Raw genomic sequence first — 24406 nt, forward strand, 5'->3', positions numbered from 1 at the left:
TATATTTAATAATAACTGTATTATTGTTTTTGAGACTGACCTGGAAGGTGTCCGAGAATGCTATCCAAAGAAGTGACATCTAAGATGACTCATGAAAGAACAGCCATAGTAACTAATATTCTCTCATTGCTTCCTGTGTGCCAAGGACTTCAATGGAGGGAAAGTATTTGTAAATTCCTGGTAGCATATGAGACCACAGGGCATTGGGAAGTGGAAGGCAGGGAGTAATGGAAGATGATAATGGAGAATCCGTTTGATGTTTGCTTGTATACAGTCTTAAAAGAATTCTCTTGAGATCTTGCTTTAGTCTGTAATCAGTATACTAATTCAGAGCTTCATGGAGTGTATGGTAATAAACATGGTGTGGTACGGAAAAAAAAGAGGTGGCTGGAGAGACACCTTCTAAGAAGGGACTAGTGCGGTGGCAAATTCAGTAGTAATTCAGATAAATGGACTAAAGCAATGAGGGCGAGTACAGGGAGTGATTCAGAAGTTATTTCTGAGACAGCATAACAGGAATTGGTGGCCAGTGTGACAACGACATATAAGTTTTGTTTTGGCTTCATCCTCTGACCTTTTCACAGCAACCTCCAGTAACCTACAGTCCAGGTAACACATCTCTATTCTTAATTTATTGCGTAATAGTGACTGCTAGATGAGAAACAGAATAAGGGAAAATTCAGTCTGGAAGGGAGAAGGACTTCCATTTTAGAGTTGTGTAGTTTGAGGAGCTGTGAGACTGGAGCAGGCAGTATGTTTTGATGCTGTGTTAATAAAATCTTTTGAGTTTAGTGGGTACTTAGTGAAGAGTCCATCTCCAAGCCCAAACCCCAAATATAATCAAAATTGTAAGTTTTACTTAATCCATTCAAAAATTTGAAATGCATATGTTTATTAATGTTTGCCATATGAGGATCATATTATAAATACTGTTCTGGAGGTCAGTATTTCATCCCTTTGAAGTCACTTAAAAAATACTGGTAATTCTATAATTGGCTTTTTAATGGCGATAAACCGTTCTGTTGAAGGAATGTGTTTAATTTACCAAACTATTCGCCTGCTGATTGTACATTCCAGTTATTCCTAGTTTTTAAAAAATTTACCAAAATTTCTGTGGTTAATATAAAAAGTTTTTAACAAAGATTCTTAGCATTGGAATTTATACATCAACGAGAATGAAAAATTTAAATTGTATAGATAATTCTAATAAATTACCCTCTAGAAAGAATTTATAGATAATATCCTCTACTACCCCTCTGCCTGCATAAAATAATGGCTAATATTTCTTAATCATATTTCAAATGATTTCCCATCATTTGGGAATGATGCCAAACAATATAACAGCACAGCTCACCATTTAATTACTCTGAAATGCCCTTCGTTTTTTAAGGAAACATTTGCATACATTTGAAGCCTCACCCCTCACCCTTCCCTACCAGAGGCAGCCACATTCCCAGGCCCCTATGGGCATCGGTGTTCACAGAGCCCCGCTCTCAGCATCGGCCCCGCCCCTTCAACGGGTCTCAGAGCAGCCGTACTCATTCCCATCCCCGCTTTCCCTCTTTCTCAAATTTCACCAGGACTCGAAGTTTCCGTCTTTTGTCCAGGACCTGACCGCCGCCTTTAAAACGTGTCTCAACTCCTACAAACTTCGTTGACCGTCCCAAGTTTCCTCCTAACACTAGCTCCTCGGGTCTCTGCCGAACGGAACTGCACTTCCTGTAAGATGGCCGCCCCCTTGGTGCTCCTCCGTCGTGGCTCACGGGCGCCGCCATCTCTCTCGTTTTGCCCAAAAGACAAAATAGAATCCAGCTCGCGCCGCCACGGCCTTGGATAGGGTCCAGCCTCTAAAAAATTATTCAGCCTAGTGCTTCTGACCGACAACGAACAGGGAAAGGGAAGGAGGTGTCCAAAAGTGATTTCAATTCTTCCCGCTCTGAGCCGTAGCCTCCATCATGACCGTTTCCTCCCCGATCGTTGAGATGGGCGTGGCCACGTTACGTCATAGAGCTCCTTGTGGAGCCCGAACTCCAAAACGCCGAAAGGCTCTGAGGTCGGGCCGGCCGGAGGCGTCCCTAGCGACAGCCAGAGAGAGGATTTGGGCGCGACAGCGGGGGAGTGGGAATCATTTTGGAAGTGAATTCAGCCTTTGGCAGCTGGCGGGAACCTTGAGAATCTCAGCAGCAGGTGGGTCGGGGTCTGCACGTGGGTGCGGAGTGAGAGGCCTGTGAGGCCAGTGAAAGGCCTTCTGGGGGTGTCTTTAGGTTCAGTCACTGGGGAGCCTTGGCTTCAGTAATAGGCCCTTTGGCGGTCAGTGTTATTAAATGTATGAATAGAGAAACGACCGAGGCTCTGACTGAGGGTTTTTGTCGATGTGGGTATTTTGAAACCCAGCCCTCCTAAAATGGAGTTCCCCCGTTGACCTTATATATTTAATCTCTCTATCCCAAACTTTATTCTTTTTCTTGTCTCATCTTTGTCCCCTCAGGATTGAGGAGTATCAGAGAAAGGGGGGGATTGAAACTGAGCAGGACCCTGCAGTACCTCTTGGGTACAAAAGCCCCTCTGTGTCACCCCCTTTCTAGTTTGTAGAAAAAGGCTTTGGTCTCTTGGGGTTTCCCTGAGTTCCAAAGATCAGACTAATTAGGGAAGTGAGGGAATATAGAAACAGGAAAAAGCAGACACGAAACAATAGTTCACAGAGTCCTAGTTCCTCCTCAAAGGATGTGCATAATGATCTGACGCATACCTTTAAGTTTTCTGCAGAAACTAAGACACACCTTCCAGGGTGGAGGGTGGTGACTACTTGCTGAGCATAAGCATGTAGACCTCAGACTGGTTGGAACCAGAAAGTTAATTAAGGTTCCTGAAACACTCTGTTACCTCACCAACAACCAATCAGAAGAAAGTCATCCCTCACCTGCATCCCTCACCACAAACGTTGCCTTTAAAAACCCTTCCCTGAGGGCTTCCCTGGTGGCGCAGTGGTTGGGAGTCCGCCTGCCGATGCAGGGGACGCGGGTTCGTGCCCCGGTCCGGGGAGATCCCGCATGCCGCGGAGCGGCTGGGCCCGTGAGCCATGGCTGCTGAGCCTGCGCGTCCGGAGCCTGTGCTCCGCAACGGGAGAGGCCACAACAGTGAGAGGCCCGCGTACAACAAAAAATAAAAAATAAATAAAAATAAAAGAAAAACCCTTCCCTGAAAGCCATCAGGGAGTTGAGGCTTTCGAGCCTGAGCTGCCAGTTCTCCTTGCTGGGCCCTGTAGTAAACGCTGGACTTTCCTTCACACCAACGCGGTGTCAGTAAATTGGCTTTGCTGCTCAGTGGGTGAGCTGACTCAAGTTTGGTTTGGTAGCAATTTCTGCTCGTGAAGCTCAGTGATTAAGACCTGGAGTGGTAGGTGTAGATCAGTGAATTCGATGTCTCATGCAGGTCTGCGATTCACTGTGGGGCTCAGACGTGGAGAAGCCTGGGATGGGGAACGGGTGCTAATGAATGGGGGTTTCTGGTTCAGATTTCAGATTTAACTTGGAGTCATTTTTTGTTGTTGTTGTTTTGTGGGGGAGGCTAGTGTATGTGGAAGGGCATGAGGCTGGCGCTTTGGAGACCCAGGGTCCCTGGAGAGTAGGTAGGTTGAGGTTCAGATGGCGATTCCTGGGCACAGACTTGATGATAGATTCATTCAGCTGATCCAAATCCAGTTTGCTCCTTCGAGTCCATACCTTCATCAAGGCACTAATTAAAAACTCTTGTCTTGCCACATAAACACTCTTGTCATTGTCTTCCCAACCAAAAATGTAGTTAGATACGATCTAGTGATGTGTTATAGAAGATACGTTTTATTCTTCTTCCCTCCAACTTTACTCCACAGTTTTCTTGGATATTTCCTTTCAGGTTCATGCGACACAAGTGAAAACATCTCTGTTACCCGAAACGCTGATCTCCAGTACAAACCATTGTGTATGTTTACTATTTTTTTGTTACCTTTGCATTTGGAATGACCTGTATAACAGATATAATTTGGTTTTTTCACTTCATTTCTAATTATAAACACTTCCATAGTAGAAAACGATTACAGATTTTCTTAATGGCTGCAGTAGTGTCCCATCAGGTGGGTGACCCAGTGACAAGGTTACTAGAGTCACATTCAATGTACGTATACATTAATTTGGATAGGCTTGACTTATATATCTATACTTTTCTGCAACGTGTTATGATTCTATGCTTATCCAGCTTCTCTCATCCACCCACAGGATTTGTTGCCATTTACTACTGAATCATTCAGAGTGTTCATTTATATTGCCTTCTTAGTTTGAAGGTTTTTCTTGTGTTTTTTTCCTGGATATGCAGGGTTTTGCTTCTATTTTGATTAATGTGTTGAATTTCTCATTACTGTTGATTTCTAGTTTTGTTGTATTGTGGTCAAGGAATACGCCTCTTTGATATTGACTTGTGAAACTTATGAAGATTTCTTTCTATGGCCTACTTTGCTCTGTAAAGCTTTATTTTTTTATATTTACACATAGGTGTATTTCTGGAAAGGCAGGTGACCCTTCTAGGGCAACATGAGTGATTCCATACAGTGAATGGGTGCAATGCCAAGAAATCATCAGCAGGGACATGAGGGCTCATGGACAAGGAGTCATGAAATTTGGATGTGGCCAAGATGTTGCATTCATGTTCTCCTCCCCCATGAGGTTTTATAGCTATAGTTTTATAGTCCTAGATAGTCCTATAAATAGTTTTATACCGTTTCTCTTGTCTAGATCTCTAGTCCTGGTGCCTAAAGTGATTCTAGGCTGGAGACTGAGGGGGACTGCATGTACTCAGAGGTCAAAGAACAGTTGCAGTAGGGGCAGAGCAGTGTTGGTGGGTTTGGGGGTTTAGAAAAGCTACTGGGAAATTATCTTAGAAAAATTTCTGGCTAGAAGAAGTGGAAACAAAAACTCACAGTAATCCCACTGAATCAATGACCTTATAATGTGAGTCTTTCTGACTCCTTGTCTCTCTGATTTGCTGCTTTGGAGTGAGTATTGGAACTTGCTCCTTTTCCATTTCTCTGTCTGTGGAAGAAGGTTGCTGTCTGTGTGTATGCATTGAGTGTTCTAAGAGCTGTTTCAGAAGTCCAGTTTATGCATTGTGGTTATGTGCTACCTTCTGGTGTGATATTAAACTGCCTGAAAAGTAGTAAACTTTTCAGGCAGTTCTACAGAGAACTAAACTTTTGGAGGTTGTCTGGTTAAGAAGGTACAATGGTTAAGGTGATGAGCTTTGGAGAGAAAAGGCCTGGGCTTGAATTCTAGCCCTGCCTCTTAGAAAGTATGTGACTCTGGACAAGATACTTTGTCTCTAGGTTTTAAGCCTTGACTTCCTTCGTTCTAGTAATTTGATACTTCTAGATTGGTGGTTGAGGATTAAATAAGAAAGTGCTTAGGATTTGCTTAACACATTACTCTTCATAATGTTTGCTCTGCCTTGAGGTCTAGATGTTGTGGTTTTTTAAACAAAAGAAAACTCTTAAGTATTGGGATTTGATGTTAGAGGACGCCTATATTAGTTTTTTTTTTTTTTTTTTGCTGTACGCGGGCCTCTCACTGTCGTGGCCTCTCCCGTTGCGGAGCACAGGCTCCGGACGCGCAGGCTCAGCGGCCATGGCTCACGGGCCCAGCCACTCCGCAGCATGTGGGATCTTCCCGGACTGGGGCACGAACCCGTGTCCCCTGAATCAGCAGGCGGACTCTCAACCACTGAGCCACCAGGGAAGCTCAGTTTTTTTTTTCATATATATATAAATTTATTTTTGGCTGCCTTGGGTCTTTGTTGCTGCGCAAGGGCTTTCTCTAGTTGCGGTGAGCGGGGGCTACTCTTCGTTGTGGTGTGTGAGCTTCTCATTGCGGTGTCTCTTCTTGTTGCGGAGCACAGGCTCTAGTCATGTGGGCTCAGTAGTTGTAGCTCATGGGCTGTAGAGCACAGGGTCAGTAGTTGTGGCGCATGGGCTTAGTTGCTCCGCGGCATGTGGGATCTTTCCAGACCAGGGCTTGAACCCATGTCCCCTGTGTTGGCAGGCGGATTCTTAACTACTGCGCCGCCAGGGAAGCCCCCCTATTAGTTTTCTGTTAGTTCTGTGATAAAGTAACATAAATTAGTGGCTTAAACAACACAAGTCTATTATCTTACAGTTCTATAGGTTAGAAGTTCAACATGGATCTTACGGGGCTAAAATCAAGGTCTCAGCAGGAGTGTGTTATTTTCTAGAGGCTCTAGGGGGAGAATCTGTTTGTCTTTTCCAGCTTCTAGAGGCTGCCCACACTCCTTGGCTCCTGTTTTCCTTTCCCGCCATCTCCAAAGCCAACAATGGTGTGTAGAGTTCTTGTCACATCACATCTCTCTCTGGTCTCTTTTGCTTTCTTCCATGTATAAGGATCCTTGTGATTACATTGGGCCTACCTGAATAATCCAGGAAATCTATTTTTAGGTCATCTGATTAGCAACTGTAATTTCATTAGCAACCTCAATTCCCCTTTGCCTTGTGATGTAACATATTCACAGCTTCCAGGGATTAGAACGTGGATATCTTTGTGAGGGCCATGATTCCGCCTACTGCAGCACCTTTACTGCAAGACGCCACCGCAATAAATAAATAAATTTATATATTAAAAAAACTAATATAGGCGTCCTCTAACATCAAATCCCAACCGACAAGGTGTATGGCTGAGGGGAATGTACAAATTAAAGCGTATTTGCTTTTGAGTCCTTAGAATCAAGTGAAGTAAGGAGAAGGAAGTTCCAGAACCAGGAAAGCATCACTTCTGGGGATGCCATTAATTTGGGATGTGAGAGCTATGACCAGAATTTCAGTGACAATCTAGAAAAGTAAAAAAAGAAGAATCCCAGTTCCAGTCATTTTCTAAGAACAGAAGAAAATGACCAAGGTCCAGGTGAGTTTTACGTATTTATTTATTCCCTCCTTTCCTGTTGTATTTGTAGAGGCTTATAAAAATTGACTTGATTAATTGGAAAATGACACATTGATAAGAGCCTGAATCTGAAGACAAATAAATGTCAACCATAATGTTGATGTCACGGTAAACTAGGAATGGTAGGGATGCAGGTCAGAAATTCTGCTCAGAATTTTGAAGTCAGAATATTAATAAAAAACTGTAAGACCTGAGGGGTCATTTATGTTGAGCTACCAGATTATCTCCAATAATTTTGGTAGCCAGTGCCAGCAAGAGAAACAGAAAACATTACATGATTTGTGGTTTTGTACAGAGAAAGTAGATCATTTCCTCAGAAAAGTTAAGTATTTCCTGGTACTGAAGTTTTAATAAATTTCTTGATGACTTTTCCTGCAGGGCGCAGTGGCCTCAATGGCAGCCTTCTGTTATATGCAAGAAGAGGTTCCCATTTCTCTGTTTCATGTGTGTGTGTTTTTACACTTTCTTATGGGGGCATAACATACATATAGTAAAGTGAATTTTTACACAGTTGTACACCTGTTGTTGTTTCTTATAGGGTTCCTTCAATACCCTTCTGGTTTTCTGGCTTGCTTCAGATATAAAAACCTAGATTTATCTAGACAAATGGATGGTTTAAATGGCCTCTCAAGCCATTTTTGCTGAATTGGATTCCGGGTACAGACCTACCAGCAGAGTTTAAAATCACATTCTCCGCTAAAGACTTGGGATGTAGGGATCCATGATGTTGTCTTTGTCACTGCATCCCAGTCTTAGAAATGTAGTATTCTTCCCGAATTATTCATTGTCAGTTTTCCTCTACTTCCTTGTATTAGTTTCCTGTGGGTGCCATAATACATCACCGCAAAGTAGGAGGCTAGAACGACAGAAGTGTATGCCCTCACAGTTCTGGAGCCCAGAAGTCTGAAATCAGGTTGTAAGTGAGGCTGTGCTCCCTCCAGAGCTCAAGGAGAAATCTGTCCCTCGCCTCGTCCAGCTTCTGGTGGCTGTCTGCGTTCTGTGGCTTGTGGCCTTATCATTCCAATCTCTGTCTCTATCTTCACGTTAGCTACCCCTCTTCTGTTTATCTGTCTCCTTCTGTCTGTCTCTTATAAAAACACTTGTCATTGGGTTTAGGGCCCACCCAGACTATCTGGGACTATCTTCTCATTTTAAGATCCTTAATTACTATACCTGCAAAGACCCTTTATCGAGACAAGGTAAAATTTACAGGTTGGGGATTAGGAAGTGGACATATCTTTTAGGAGGCCACCATCCAACCTGCTACCTTCCACTTTTATCATCTTTTGTTATCAAATGAGTCATATACAAATCATTTGTTTGTGAAATATACAGAAACAATATGGAAATAAATAGAGCAAAAAAAGAAAGTGGCCCTGTCAAACCCTTCTCTACTCATCACTTAGGAGAGAAATAATTCTGTTTTTATTAACACTTATATGCACATAGGTATACATACATTATGTACACTTATGTGCATGTACACATATTTTTTGTGAAAATATTTTTGCATTACTGAGATCATAATAAACACATTACTTGCTTTATTCCTATAGCAACCTGCCCTGGAGAGCGTTCCATTCAAGTATTTATGTATCTATTTCATTGCATTTAGGTTTGCATGATATTTCCTAGCATGTATATGCCTTAATTTATGTACTCTGTTTATATAAAGGTACTTTTTTTATTTGGCCCGCTGTGCAGCATGTGGGATCTTCGTTCCCTGCAGTGGAAGCATGGAGTCTTAACCACTGGATTGCCAGGGAAGTCCCTAAAAGTACATTTTAGCCATAAAATTTCTTCACAATACACATTCTGAATATGTGTGAAATTTTTTTTAGGTTAGATTCCTAAAAGGGAAATCTATGAGTCACATGGCACCTGGACTTAAATTTTTCATGGTTGCTACAAAATTGCCCTTTTTAAAAGTCTTCAGCACTTCCTCTCAGAGTTTATGAAAGTCTCTGTTTTTCCCACATTCTTGCTATTATTTAATATTGTATCAGTTTTTAAATCTTACAAATCTGAAATATAAAAGCTATATCATTTTTTGAAGGTTGTAGAGCCTAGTGTTTAGTTTTTTTTATTAATTTATTTTATTTTGTTATTTTATTTTATTTATTTATTGTTTCTGGCTGCATTGGGTCTTCATTGCTGCACGTGGGCTTTTCTCTGGTTGCGGCGAGAAGGGGCTACTCTTCATTGTGGTTCGCGTGCTTCTCATTGCGGTGGCTTCTTGTTGTGGAGCACGGGCTCTAGGCGCGTGGGCTTCAGTAGTTGTGGCACGTGGGCTCAGTAGTTGTGACTTGTGGGCTCTAGAGCACAGGCTCAGTATTTGTGGTGCATGGGCTTAACTGCTCCGTGGCATGTGGGATCTTCCTGGACCAGGGCTTGAACCCGTGTCCCCTGCACTGGCGGGCAGATTCTCAATGACTGCACCACCACGTGAAGCCCGTAGTGTTTAGTTTAAGAGCACAAATTCTGTGGTCAGACTCACTCATTCATATCTTGCCTTGGTCTATAATTACCTGCTTGATCTTATTCTGGTTATTTAATCTCTCTGCAGTCCTTTCTTCATCTGAAAAATGGGAATTATTATAGAATTTACATGAAAGGATTATTCTGAAGATTAAATAGGTTAATATATATCAGACTTTTTTAACCTCAGCACTATTGACTTTTTTGGCCGAACAACAAATTCTTTGTTGAGGGGATACCACAGGATTATAGAATATTTAGCAGTTTCCCTGGTCAGTACCCACTGGATGTCAGTAGCACCCTCCCACCCCCAAGCTGTGATAACCTAAAATGTCATATGTCTGCTGTTGTAAAATAATTGTTGGCCGGTTGAGAACCACTGATCTATGTATATATGTATATACATATGTAGGACATATCTTAGAACATTGCCTGTTATTTAATAAGTGCTATCAGAATTAGTTTTTCTATTATTTTTACTTGCATTATTATCAGTGACTTTGAACATATTTTAATGTATTTATTAACTGTTTGTATTCTGTGAATTGCCTAATCAAATCCTTTGTGCTGATTTTGTTTTTTCTGATCTCTAAAAAAAAATAGGTTTCAGGGATATTAATCTTTATCTTTTTTTTGCAAGACATTTTCTAGTTGGTATTGTTAGAGTGCTAGTTCATGTGAGTAGTAAACTACTCATTTCTACATATTGATCTACCACAGTCTATCTTCAAGTAATATTATACCACTTCATTCATAGTATAAGAACCTTAAAAGGCTGTGCTTCCATTTCTTCTCTGCCAGCCTTTGTGCTATTGTTGTCCTACATTTTACTTCTTTGTATTTTAGAAATCCCACAATACATTATTATCATTGCTTTAAACAATCAGTTATCTTCTAAAGGTATATAAAAAAATAAGATTTTATATTACTCATAGGTTTTTCGTTTCTGCAGCCCTTCATTCATTTGGGTAGATCTAGATTTCTATCTGAAGGACATCCTTTAACACTTTTGCTAGTACATGTATGCTGCTGCTGACTTGCTTTAGCTTTTGCATGCCTGAAGAAGGTTTCATTTTGCCTTCATTTTTGAAATATATTTTCACTGGGAATTCAAGTTGACAGTTTTCTTCTTTTGATTCTGTAAAGATGTTTTTCCATTGTCTTCTGACTTGTATTGTTTACAGGAGAAGTCTCTGTTCATCTGCTCTGTTCTTGTGCATGTAATAAATCTGTTTTCTCTGGCTGTTTTAAAATGTTTCTCTTTAGGTCTTTTTTCTGTTTCATGCTGAATAGTTTCTATTGCTGTATCTTCAAGTTCACTGATCTTTTCTTCTGCAGTGTCTAGTCTGCTATTGATCATATCCAACGAGGATATTGTTCATCTCAGACATTTCTAGAGTTGGAATTGGGTCTATTTGATATCTTCCATATTACTCCATATCACGTTCATGATTTCCTCCACCGTTTTAAACATATGTATGTATAATATGTATTTTACTATCCTTATCTACTAATTTTATTATGTATGTCATTTCTGGTTTTGTTTCTGTTGATGATCTTTTCTCTTTGTATGAGTCATATTTTCTGTCTTTGCATATCTGGTAATTTTGATTGAGTACCAGGCATTATAAATTTTTCATTGTTGAGTGATAGACTTTTATTCCTTTCAATATTTTTCAGTTTTATTCTGGGATACAGTATAATTTACTATACCTATGTTTTTCAGCGAGAGGGAGGCTGTGGGTACTATTAACATTTTGAGCTTGACAGTTCTTCCTGTGTAGGACTGTCATATGCTTTACAGGATATATAGCACCCTTGGTCCCTGACCATTAAGTACAGTAGGTACCTGGTCAGTGTGACAATCTGAAACAGTCTCACAAATTTTCATATCCCTCTTTGGTTTTTTTAAAATTTATTTATTTATTTATTTATTTATTTTGGCTGCGTTGGGTCTTCGTTGCTGTGCAAGGGCTTCCTCTAGTTGCGGCAAGCAGGGACTACTCTTTGTTGTGGTGCACGGGCTTCTCATTGCAGTGGCTTCTCTTGTTGTGGAGCATGGGCTCTAGGCGTGTGGGGTTCAGTAGTTGTGGCTTGCGGGCTTAGCTGCTCCGCAGCATGTGAGATCTTCCTCAACCAGGGCTCATACCTGTGTCCCCTGCATGGCAAGAGGATTCTTAACCAGGGAAGTCCCATATCCCTCTTTGATATGACATCTAAAGTTGGAACAAGACAAGGATGTCCAGTGACACCACACTCTTTGGAAATATTAGTCAAGAAAAGAGATAAAAGAGATATAAATTTGGAGAAGAGGATTTAAAATTTTCCATACAGATAATTTGGCTGCATACTTGGAAAAATCTGAGAATCACTACAAGCTTATTAGAAACAGTAGGAGAAATCCATATATAATATTAAGATATACTAATAAGTATAACGTTCTTTTTTTATAGAAATAAGTTTTAATTTTCTGAAGTAAAAAAACTGTTAACAAGACTTAGTTGATAACCTAGTTACCTCATACAGCATTTTTTTTCCTTTAAAATACTCAAATACTCTTGCATTGCATTCTTTAGAAAACAGACCAGAAGATACTTGCATTTAACAAGTTCTGTGAAGAACATTCAACCACATCCATGTTTTTCATGATACTGGAAATACTGTTATATTATATGTCAATTTAACCTATCTCTTAGAAAAAAAACTAAGACAATTGAAATAACTAGTTTTCTAATCTTTAGTTCTGTTTCCACAAATAAAACCTATCACTTTTCACAATGAGAAAGCAAAAAATAATATACAAACCAAAAGAGCTAACCTGAAATCATTTATCCCCTTTATCAAGATAACAGGTTAAGTGCAGGAGATCAACAAAACAAGAATAGTTACTGTTTTTTTTAACCATTTAACTAACTCTGGCTCAAAGTGAATAAATAACAGCAATGTACAACCCATAAATGTATATAAATTCCATATCACATTTTCCCTATTTTATAAGGAAAGAAAATAGTTTTAATGTGTAAGAGGAAGAATAGTAAAACATATTACTAAAAGGCAATTTTGCCATTGTCACTGCTCAAGAAGTACCACAGTAACCTTCTAGCAAACAGCCGCTGCCCATGCCCCAAAACGTGAGATTAGGTGATTCTAAGTAAGCATGAGGAAAAAAATTGCAACATTTTTTGTCCCTATTCATGCTGCTCTCCCAGCCTCAGAAATTCAGATTAAATGGATTTTGCAGAGCATTTCTACCTAGTCTAACAACTTAATGTAAACAAAAAGCAACATTCATTTTTAAGTAAAAATCATAACACCGTTTTTGAAACTGAAAATGGGATTCTCATCATAGAATAAGCTAAACAGCAAATTCTTGTGTAGAGACAATTATTTACCATAACCAATTCAAGTGTAACTTGAAGTTCTCAAATTATTTATTTTCAACTCAAGTAAAGACAATTAGGCCACTGCAGTCAGCTCCTCGTCTGTGTCCGTTGATTCATCTTTCAGTTCCAGTTCTCCTAAATCTCTGTCTACAGCTGTCACAGTTTTCTTCTTACACTTCTTAGGCACTGCATCATTAACACAGATTTTTCTCATTTTGATGTTTGGCAGTTTCGTCAGATCAAAATCCCATTCCCTGCATTTAAAATGTCTGGAATCTCGGGCTTTCCTGGTGGCGCAGTGGTTGAGAGTCCGCCTGCCGATGCAGGGGACACGGGTTCGTGCCCCGGTCCGGGAAGATCCCACATGCCGCGGAGCAGCTGGGCCCGTGAGCCGTGGCCGCTGAGCCTGCGTGTCTGGAGCTTGTGCTCCACAACGGGAGAGGCCACAACAGTGAGAGGCCTGCGTACCACAAAGAAATAAATAAATAAACTAAACTAAAATAAAGTGTCTGGAATCTCAAGGCCACAGCCCCGGTACCACTGCCGTTCTCGCTCCATGGTCTGCTTGACGACCACCTCGGGAGCAGTGCTGCCTGCCCTGCCTGGCCTTGATGCTGCTGTGTAACTCAATCTGCTCCAGCTCACTGCTGAACTGATTTAAATGCCTTTCAGTTAATTCACAAGTGTCTCTCTTTGAATATTCTACGTTTTGGGGATCAAGATAATTTTGAAACTGCTGCAGTTTTTCACAAATAAGGTTGAGATGCAACGCCTTTTCATTCTTCAGTTTTTCCTTTTTTTCTAGTTGGTGGGCCTCTCTTGTAATTTGAGCTGCTTTTCTACTATATGGATGAATGACTTTTTTTTTCTTGTCCTACACTTTTTCCCTTTGGTGCTTTAGACATGGCGACGTCCTTGCGGCCTGGGGCCTCCAGACCTCCGACTCCGCGCTGCGGGACCTCAGGGTCTGCGGCGGCAGCAGCTCACGAGGCAACTCCCGGTGTAACATTCTTGATTGGAAGTTATTTCACTTGGCACTTTGAAAATACTATTCCATTCTTTTTCAGGCTTCCATCACTGCTGTTGAGAACTTAGAGGCAATAAATCATATTTGTTCTTTTGTTAGGTATATGTCATTTCCCTTTGGATATTTTTGAATTTTCCCTTTGAGTTTTGGTGTTCTGCAGTTTTACCTCCATGTATCTAGGAGTGGATCTCTTTTTCCTGATCCTGCTTGAAATTGTGGGCTTCTCTCATCCTGAGGTTGTGTGTCTTTTACCAGCTCTAAAATATTCTCTGCCTGTACATCTTTGGGTATTACTTTCCCTCAAATTTTCTGTTCTTCCCTCAGACTCAGAATAGGTGTAAATTCAACATTCTCACTCTATCCTTCATATCTCTCAACCTCGCTTTTGTATTTTCCATCAGTCTTTTGCAGTTCAGATCTGTTGTCTAGTTCACCATTCTCTCTATGTCATATCAAATTGGTAGTCAATCTATAAATTGAAATTACAATTACTGTATTTCTTGTTTTGAGAATTCATCTTTGTTTCTTCAAGTTAGCCCACTCATCTTCAAGACTCTGTTATGCCTTTGCACATATTAAACATTGTTTATATTCAGTGTCTTACAATTACAGCATCATCAGGTTTTTCATGTTTAATTCTAGTGCTTATTGTTTCTGTTTAACTTGTGCACAGTGAAGGCTTCTTGAGAACAAGAATACATGTGTTTGTTTTGATATCACCTGGTTTGTTTTGATATCACCTGCATGTAATTCAGTGCACGCACATATGCACACAGATGGCAAATCTATCAAGGTTAACAAGAGGTTTTAATGACCACATTTCAGAAAACCTTGTGAATTATTGAGGGGGTGGGTGGCTGAATCACAGCAGCAGGATATCTGTATAAGACTTTCCATTCTTCCACACTATATAATGTAAATCACCTATACAGATACAACCTACACAGTAGAAATGATTAGAGTAGATTTCTATACTTCTCTTCCAAACCATCAAATGATCACCCCAGATTAAAGAAGAATTAATTACTACAGGAATCATTATTATTTGAAGATGTAGCTGTGGAGTTCACCCGGGAGGAGTGGAGGCTACTAGACCCTGCTCAGAAGGACCTGTACCAGGATGTGATGCTAGAAAACTATAGCAACCTGCTGTCCGTGGGTAAGAACTACTTCCCTGTGCCACTCAGGGTGCCCAATCAGCAGTCTTTCTCAGTTGTGCAGTGATATGGGGGCAGATATCTGAAGTGTGAATAATGTAAGAGAGATTGTCAAACTTTTTCTGCAAAGGGCCAGATAGTAAATACTGCAGGCTGTTCGGGCTACCTACTGTCTCTGTAATTATATTCTGTTTTTTTTAAAATAACACTTTTATTTTATTTTATTTGTTTTTTCAGCACACACATATTTTTATTTATCAATTATATAAGTATTCTAAATTCATTATATGCACTATAAAATATACTTAAAAATAGAAACATCAAAAGGATGAAACATCAGTGAGATAAATATTTTTAAATGGTTTTAATTTTTAAAATTTAATGGTACAAAACACTTTTGCTATCATGTTTTAGAAGTTTGCCTTCACTTTTCGAATACTCTGTTTTGTAAGAGCACTTTATTCTGAATTAATAATGCTTTTAAAATGTAAAAAGATGCCTTAGTTACAGCCACGGACCATAGTTTGCTGGCCCCTATGTAAGACTTGAATTTTATAAGTGACAGGTTCTCAGTCTCCTCTCAGGCCTCAGATAGAGGGAGGAGTATGTTTTCCCTACTCCAAGGGGAAAACTCTTTTCCAAGGTACAGTCCCACATCTATAAAAGGTATCATTTAACAATGTTTAGATCTCACGCCCAAAGATATTTTCCTAAATATTCTGTTATTTTTCGTGAATAGGGTATCAAAGTCCCAAACCAATTCAAATCTTCAAGTTGAAGCAAAGAGACAAACCATGGTTAGAAAAGGAAAATATCCACGGTCAGAACTTTCCAGGTAAGTGAATGAGAAACATCCAGATAGAAAAGAAGTAAACTCCTAGATTTGTGGAGGCCTCACACCTTTGAAATAGTGTTGAGGTGACTCATCTTCTGGTTTCTAACCTTTTGACAGTATCTAAACAGAGCCTCTGAGTATTACTCTCCTATGTTAATATTCATTGCTTAAGCATTTAGAGGAAAATACTCCTGTGTTCTCACCCCTGGATTTGATACTGATTTATTTCATCTAGGATCTTGATTTGTTTTGCTTATATATTTTTCTTTCTGAGGATTCTCAAATTTTTCGCTTCTTCATTGACTGCCATAGTATCACTGCTTGTTCCTTCCTCTTCCCTTGCTTTGAAAATTCAGTCTTCCATGCCTCTCTTCAAGGAGAGAACTTCAAATTCACCATCGTCTTCTGACTACTGAACCTTGGGTAATATTGATTTCCTTCCTAACATTCAGCCCCACCCAGGGTGCTGTGTTCCCATGGTAACCCGGTCTTTTCATGTGCATCTGTCTGTTTCCTTATTCTGACTGGACAAATATGAGCTAAAGCAAATGTAGCAAAACGTTAACTATAGAATCAAAGAGGTGGATATATGGCTGTTCACTGTGTAATTCTTTCAGTTTGTCTGTTTGAAAAATTTTATAGTAAAATGGTAAGGGAAGAGCTATAAGTATTGTAATTTTCGGAGTGAATTATGCCTCCCACATACACTGAAATAAAGGAATTCACTCAAATAAAAAAACGAAAACAGAAAATTCACAGTCTTAGACCCCACCTGAAATCAAACCATAAACCTCATGCATACTTTGCTGATTCCTCTGTATATTTGCTGGATCTGGTATTTATCTTAGTTACCCTAAGTTTAATTTCCCGAGTCTAAACAATTCTAGTTATAACCCTAGTACCAACTATGGGATATTTAAATCCCTCTTGTGATCAAGGGACTGCAAGACACCATGTGATGCTTACGTAGAATTTTCTTTCCATTCCCTAAATTGAAAGTCAGCTTCATTTAAACCAGTCTCTCCAATGCCCGCCACACGTATGATTGTTTCATTGATTCATTCGCTCAACAAGTATTTTTAATGCCTAATACACGCTGCTATGTAGTGTGCTTTATATTATGTGGCTACAGCAGAGAATAAAAGGGATTAAGTTATTACTGTCACAGAACTTGCATTCTAAATGGGGGAGGTACACAAGAAATACACAAATTTTCCTGGTGGTAATTAGAACCATGGAGAACAATGTAGGGTGTAGTGAATGTCAAGCAATAGGAGGGCCTGATGTTTTGTACACAAGGGACAGAGAATGCCTCTCTGCTCTGCTAGGGTGGCTGAGTGGAGTGAGGGATGATCCATGGGTAGGCCTGGGAAAAGTGTACGAGCAGCAGTGGTCCTGAGGCAGAGGTGTACCTGGCGTGTTTGAGGACTGTCCAGGAAGCCTGTGTGGGGAGAGCAGAGCGATCAAGAGCGGAAGTGATGCTCACGAGGTGAGAAAGGGGCCCACACGATGCAGGGCACTGCAGGCCATTTTAAGGACTTAGGATTTTTTTTCAGAATGACAGTTACTGAATGGTTTGGGGCAGAAGAGTGACATGGTCTGGCTTACGTTTTTGGGTTTTTGTTTGTTTGTTTTGGCCACGCCGCACAGCTTGCGGGTTCAATCCCCCAACCAGGGATTGAACCCACCCCTGGCAGTGAAGGTGCTGAGTCCTAACCACTGGACTGCCAGGGAATTCCCTCTCTGGGAATTTCTATACAGGCACAGCTCATTTTATTGTGCTTTGCTTTATTGTACTTCGCGGATAGTGTGTTTTTTGCAACTGAAGGTTTCTGGGGAATTCCTTGGTGGTCCAGTGGTTAGGACTCTGCACTTCCACCACAGGGGGCACGGGTTTGATCCCTGGTCGGGGAAGTAAGATCCCGCAAGCCTCGTGGTGCAGCCAAACCAAACCAAACAAAACAAAACAAATTGAAGGTTTGTGGCAGCCCCGTGTCAAGCAAGTCTATCAGCACCACTTTTCCCAACAGCGTTTGCTCACTTTGTGTCTGCGTCACATTTTGGTAATTCTCTCTATATTTCAAGACTCTTTTTTTATTATTATTATATTTGTTTTGGTGATTTGTAATCAGTGATCTTGGATGTTACTTCTGCAACTTGCTGAAGGCTCAGATGATGGTTAGCATTTTTTAGTGAGAAAGTATTTTTAAATTAAGTGTACACTGTGTACACTATGTACACTGTTTTAGACATAATGCTATTGCACACTTAATAGACTACAGTATTGTGTAAACATACCTTTTTTTTTTTTTTTTTTTTTTGCGGTATGCGAGCCTCTCACTGTTGTGGCCTCTCCCGTTGCGGAGCACAGGCTCCAGACGTGCAGGCTCAGTGGCCATGGCTCACGGGCCTAGCCACTCCGTGGCATGTGGGATCTTCCCAGACTGGGGCACAAACCCATATCCCCTGCATCGGCAGGCGGACTGTCAACCACTGAGCCACCAGGGAAGCCCTAAACATAACTTTTATATGCACTGGGAAACAAAAAAATTCACGTAACTAGCTTTATTGCACTATTTGCTTTATCGTGGTGGTCTGGAACTGAACCTGCCTGTACAGATAATCCCAAATTTGTCCTCTAGCCAAAGTCTTCTCCAAATTCCTCTCTCCAGTTGAGTTCTTCATGTCTGCACCAAGATATCCATCTCAAAATGTTTATGTCAGAATACACACCTGAGTTTCCCACATTCAAAACCTGTCTCCCTGATGTTCCTCAACAACTTAGCTGGTACGTCTAGTCATTTAAGCCAAATACCTAGGGAAAACCCTTGATTCCTCCCTTTTACTTACATTGAATTCAACACTGGATGTTGTTTTTTCCTTCTCCTAGATGTACCTTGAGTTCATCCGCTTCTCCACACGTACACTATTGTTGCTCCACACCAAGCCACCTCTTCCCTGGATTACTTCATTAACTTCCCTCTCTCCTGCACTCCTTCCTCTCCCATCACTGTCCACGTAGCAGTCGGCATCCTCTTGGAAATATAAATCAGAACCCCCCACCTTCTCAAAACTTCCAGTGGCTTGCCACTAGTCTTAGCGTCAAATTCAGATTCTTCCTACCAGATCTCCGGGATATGCCTTCTGTCTACCTTTTGAACCTCAACGCTTCCTTCTCCCTATATAGCTATTCCACTCAGGGCCTACTGGCTACCTTTCTATTTCTTGACCTGGCCAAAACCTTTCCTGTCTCAGGGCTTTTGCATTGCTGTTGTACTTGAATGAAAACTTGCAATTCTTTACATGAGGTTGCTTATTCTTTATTCCTGGTTTCTTGGCTCAACTTTTATTTTCTCACGGGTGTTTACCTATTTAAAGTTGACCAACTCCCACTGTTCTTTTTCATATGCTAGGAACCAGTTTTCAGTCTGAAGTTGCCTTATTTCTTTGCTTCCATTTTGTTTTCTTTTGCCTAGTGGGATGCATTTGTATTCAAGTGCTGGACAGTGAATGATACATAGTAGACATTCAATAAGCATTGGGGGAATGAATGGCTATATCCTCCATCATGCTAGATCAGATGTCTTTCCAACATACTTTATCTTATGTTAATGAGACACATTTCTACTTCATCCTCTTTGCCCGTTTTGCGAGGATCTATTTGGAGAGCAGCAAGAACTTTACTAATTGAGAATTGTCTACCATTGATTCTGAATCAGCTGGGTTTTTTTTTAAGATGTTATGGCTTTATTTCATTGTGTTTCCCCTCATATTCAAGAAGTAAATTTACACTTGATGGTTTCCTTCATATGACAGAATTGTCACAAAGAGCCAGCCCAAACCATGGCATTTTAGAAGCAGTTTTATTACCTGATTTAGAAGCAGTTTTATTACCATAACCTGATTGTGAAAGAATTAATTTTCTTTCTAGAAGTTGGAGAAATTGGTGATCATATGCAGTGGTCTTTGGAAATCCAAAACAAGCGTAAAAATATGGAAAGAGGCCGTGAACAGAGTTCATCGGGAAATGTGTTTCATCTGCGTAGAAATCTTGTTACTTTAAGGCAAAGCCATGATAAGTTTGATGTACTGAACTCTAATTTAGATTTAGTTAACCAGAATAAAAGCTGTGTAGTGAAGAATCCTGACAAGTTTAATAAATATGAGAAATCGTTTCTTCGTACTAAGCATGAAAAACGTTACACTGGAGTTAAATGCAATAAATATGGAAACACCATCTGCACCAATTCGAAATTCAGTATACATCAAACTGAAAAACGAAAGAAACATGAGTGTATTGAATGTGGTAAAACCTTCTTCAAAAAGTCTCAACTCACTGTACATCAGAGAACTCATACAGGAGAGAAACCATATAAATGCCTTAAATGTGGTAAAGCCTTCTGTAGGAAAGCAGAGCTCAATATACATATGCAAGTGGAAAGAGGAATAAAACCCCACGCATGTAGTGAGTGTGGGAAAACCTTCTCCAGGAAATCTCAGCTCCTTGTACATCAGAAAACTCATACGGGAGAGAAACCCTATACATGCAGTGAATGTGGAAGAGGCTTCATCCAGAAGGGTAATTTTCTTATACATCAGCGAATTCATACTGGAGAGAAGCCCTATGGATGCAAGGAATGTGGTAAAGCCTTCAGTCATAAGCCATGTCTCGTTGCACATCAGGTATTTCACACTGGAAATCCTCCCTATGTATGCAGTGAATGTGGAAGAGCTTACTTTCAAAAGTCGAGTCTCATTAGACATCAAAGAGGTCATACAGAAGAGAAACGCTATAAATGCAACGTATGTGGGAAAGGCTACTCCACGAAGTCAATACTCAGTAGACATCAGAGAGTTCATACAGGAGAGAAACCCCATGGATGCAGCAATTGTGGGAAAGCCTTCTGCCACAAGTCCTCCCTCACTAAACATAAGAAAACTCATATGAAAGAGAAATACGTGGATTCAGTCAAGGTGGAGAATGATTTTCTTGGGAACCACAGGTCATTATGCACCACAGAACCGGTACAGGAGAAAAACTCTGTTGAAACAATGACAGTGCAAGGGCCTTCTGTGGCCGTGCAGACATCATTAAATATCAGTGGGTTCCTAGCCCAAGGGAATGTAGTCCTTGTGGGACAGCCTGTTGCCAGATGTGTACCCTCAGGAAATAACAGAGAATTTGTACAGGAGAGAAACCTTATGAATGCAGTAAATGTGATAGTGCCTTCAGTTACCAATTATGTCTTACTTTATGTCACAGGAAACGTGTAGGGAAGGTTTGGTACGTTCAGTGTGGAAAAGCCTGTAGGTCAAAGTTTTAGCTTTTTATATAGTTGAAAACTTTCACTGAGAGAATGCTAATGAATGTAGTGATAATGGGAAGATATACCTCATTAAGTATCAGTGGCTCTAAGTAGGTTGAATTGTAACGAGCTTGACTTCAAAATCATCAGTAAATTCACATCAGAAGGAAATTTTAGGAAGGCAGTGTATCAAGTCCCTAAGACCACCCTCACATTTGACTATTCTCTAAAAGCAGTCACTAAACTCATAAAAGCTGCTATGCTTACTGTTACAGTTTATGACAGTGAAAAGTTACAAATTAAAATTAGCAAATGTAAAGGGTGCATGAGGCAGACTTCAGGAGAAACCAGGTGCACCCAGTTGTTCTCCCAGTGGAGTTGTATGGACAGTGCTTATTCTTCCAGCACTGACCGGACAACACATGTGGTGTGTTGCCAACCAGAGAAACTCACCTGAGCCGTGGTGCCAGGGGGTGGGAGGGGCAGTAAGGGGGTTAGTTACGCAGGCATGGAGAAACCACATGACTGACCTTAACGTCTCAAACTCCAGCCTCCTGAGGATCAAACTGATACAGAATGGCCCAGAGCCCCAGGCAAACAAAAGCAGGTGTTCACCAAAAATCATATTGCTAATGTAAACGATACGGCATGGCCGAAACCCCAGGTATACAAAGACGCTCTTAGCAGGCAGGATATTCCAAGGGCTTAGAGGTTCCTTCTCAGGTGCCAGTCAAGGGTCATTCCTTTCATTGGAACGTGCAGGTTCTGAACACCCCAGTCTTGCCGAGTCAGCCCCTAATTTGCACAGCAGTGAATAGGACAAGGTTTTTAGTAACATGGTTCCTCATCATGTGTCAGAAATAAGGAATGTCTATGGATACACCAAATGTGTTGAACCTTTAGCAGAATGGCAGAGATCTCACAAAGGAGATAAGCTCATGACTGCAATGGAAATTTGGACTTGTTAACGTAAGTCAGATGAACACCCTTAATGTGGTTTTGTTTGTTTGTTTGTTTTTTGCAGTACACGGGCCTCTCACTCTTGTGGCCTCGGGCCTCTCACTCTTGTGGCCTCTCCCGTTGCGGAGCACAGGCTCCAGACGCGCAGGCTCAGTGGCCATGGCTCACAGGCCCAGCCACCCCGCGGCATGTGGGATCTTTGGACCGGGGCACAAACCCATGTCCCCTGCATCTTCAGGCGGACTCTCAACCGCGGCACCACCAGGGAAACCCCCTTAATGTGTATTTTGATAGAGAATGTCTTGAACTCTTTCTCCTTGCTAGGGAATGACTCCATAACTCATTTGAAGATGGTTTATAGTCCATGTCACACTGTACCTATTATATCTAAATCTTCTATCATCTTTGCCGTATTCTTTTTTTTTTTTTTTTTTTTTTGCGGTACGCGGGCCTCTCACGTAACGGAGCACAGGCTCCAAACGCGCAGGCTCAGCGGCCATGGCTCATGGGCCTAGCCGCTCCGCAGCATGTGGGACCTTCCCCGACTGGGGCACGAACCCGTGTCTCCTGCATCGGCAGGCGGACTCTCAACCACTGCGCCACCAGGGAAGCCCGTTTGCCGTATTCTTTTAGAAGCAAGTTCCTAGGCCAGCCCACACTCAAGGGGAGAGTTGAGAATCTTTGAGGGCCTTCTTAGAGCCAGCCTACCAGAATAATGATTTTCAGGGAAAAAGACATCTTTGCCGAGAGTTGCCATGGTTTCCTGCTTAAACAGTGCTTGAACAGAGGCTGGTGCTCACCACCCCACCCCCTCAACCTGGCCGTGCAGAGCCAGCCTTCTGCCTGCTCCTCACAGCACCCTCGGACCACTCCCAAGGCGAGGGGGAGTAGTGTGACGGCTGTGACTACCACGTCCCCCTCACAGGTGCCCCAGCACTACCGTCAGGACTTGGAGGCTACAAATAACTGCCAGATCCACCTGGAGCCTCTGACGTTTACCTGTCCATGTCTCACTACTTTGATGGCCATGATGTGGCTTTGGAGAACTTTGCCCGTTGTTCTCTTCACCAGTCTCGTGAGGGGAGGGGACATGCTGAGAAGCTGATGAAGATGCAGAACCTGCTAGGTGGCCGAATCTTTGGTGTATCCTGAAACCAGAACAGGATGACCTGGAGAGTGGGCTCAAGGCAAGGCATGTGTGTTCCACTCAGAAAAGGGCATGAATCAGTCACTACTGGAACTGCACAAATTGCCTACTGCGAAAAATGACCCCTACTTGTGTGACAACCTGAATGAGCAGGTGAAATACATCAAAGAATTGGGTGACCACATAACCCACTTGTGCATGATGAGGGCCCCCGAATCTGGCATGGCAGAGTGTCTCTGACAGGCTCACCCTGATGATGAGAGCTAAGCATCATGCTGGCTTCCCAGCGGCCCTGGGGGTGACTTCCCTGGTTACCATGACAACGCATCCATTTTGGGTTTTCCTTTACCTTTTCTGTAAGTTGTACTAAAGCATCCACCTAAGTGTTTTTCATTTGTACTAGTCCTTCAAATTTGGTACCCAGATTAAAAAAAAATGACAGACACGTAAAGACCCCAGGTTATACTAGGATTCCAGTGCCATTGAGAATACCCAGTCTCATGGTGAGAGGGCCCTTGGTTGATAAGAAAATCTCACAAATGTCACCCTGTTTTTTACGTAGGAGTGATTTAGTTAGAAGTCACTGCTCCTCAGTCATTCACTTGAAACTTTGTGCTGGCTTGAACAGGACAAATGACTGGCTGGTGCAAGGAATTAGGAGCCTGGGGGATGGACCCCCCCACCCCCGGTCCCCTGCTCCCCCACCATGGAACTCTTCCTCCAGTCTCTGAGGAGAGCACATGGCTGGCTGATGCTAGAATGCCTGAGGGCGTGGGATGAAGATGATTCTAAGACTGTGGACGAAAACTGAAAACAGCAACCAACTGTTTGCAGCAAGAAGAGAAAGCAAACAGGAAAAAGCAAGTCCCATCTCCATTTTCCTCCTGCCTACCCATTCTCTCTAGTGGCCCATGTTGGCAGAACTTAACGTGAAGCTGGCAAAAGAGAATCTGGTTTGCGCTATCACAAAGCAGACAGTGGAAGAGTAGGTTGCGAGGTGAGAGACAATAGCTAAATAATCAGGCGAGCAACCTACTTCAATTGAGATGAGCTGTGGTGCGTGCCCCTGGCCCCTGCAATTTACAAATCTTACAGTCCACTTATAGACAAGTGCGGATTGAAAATATATTTGTGAA

At 41.5% G+C, this 24406-nt stretch overlaps 1 protein-coding gene and 2 pseudogenes across 8 annotated transcripts; 2 read left to right on the top strand and 1 right to left on the bottom strand.

Moving 5' to 3' along the window:
• Nucleotides 1-968: 968 nt before the first annotated feature.
• On the top strand, nt 969-21137 carry LOC308605932 (zinc finger protein 350-like). Of its 6 annotated transcripts, none has more exons than XM_081216312.1 (6): nt 969-2187; nt 3895-3960; nt 6752-6938; nt 14898-15024; nt 15762-15857; nt 19789-21137. In XM_081216312.1, exons 3-6 carry the CDS (start codon nt 6924-6926, stop codon nt 21129-21131), a joined length of 1581 nt encoding a protein of 526 aa, XP_081072438.1. In that variant the 5' UTR covers nt 969-2187; nt 3895-3960; nt 6752-6923; the 3' UTR covers nt 21132-21137. The 6 variants fall into 6 exon arrangements, with proteins under 6 accessions (XP_081072438.1, XP_081072442.1, XP_081072443.1 ...); XM_081216316.1 differs by having other exon boundaries at nt 19792-21137; XM_081216317.1 differs by having other exon boundaries at nt 14917-15024.
• On the bottom strand, nt 12491-13743 carry LOC308605947 (translation machinery-associated protein 16-like; annotated as a pseudogene). The gene is made up of 2 exons: nt 13335-13743; nt 12491-13125 (listed from the first exon to the last, which is right to left on the bottom strand). The product of its transcript is annotated as a translation machinery-associated protein 16-like (transcript).
• A 1689-nt stretch (nt 21138-22826) lies between the features above and the next one.
• LOC308605939 (ferritin heavy chain-like) lies at nt 22827-24406 on the top strand (annotated as a pseudogene). Its single transcript has one exon. The product of its transcript is annotated as a ferritin heavy chain-like (transcript).

The sequence above is a fragment of the Mesoplodon bidens genome, assembly GCF_964165515.1.
Source record: "Mesoplodon bidens genome assembly, chromosome: 18".
In the NCBI taxonomy this organism is placed as follows: domain Eukaryota; kingdom Metazoa; phylum Chordata; class Mammalia; order Artiodactyla; family Ziphiidae; genus Mesoplodon; species Mesoplodon bidens.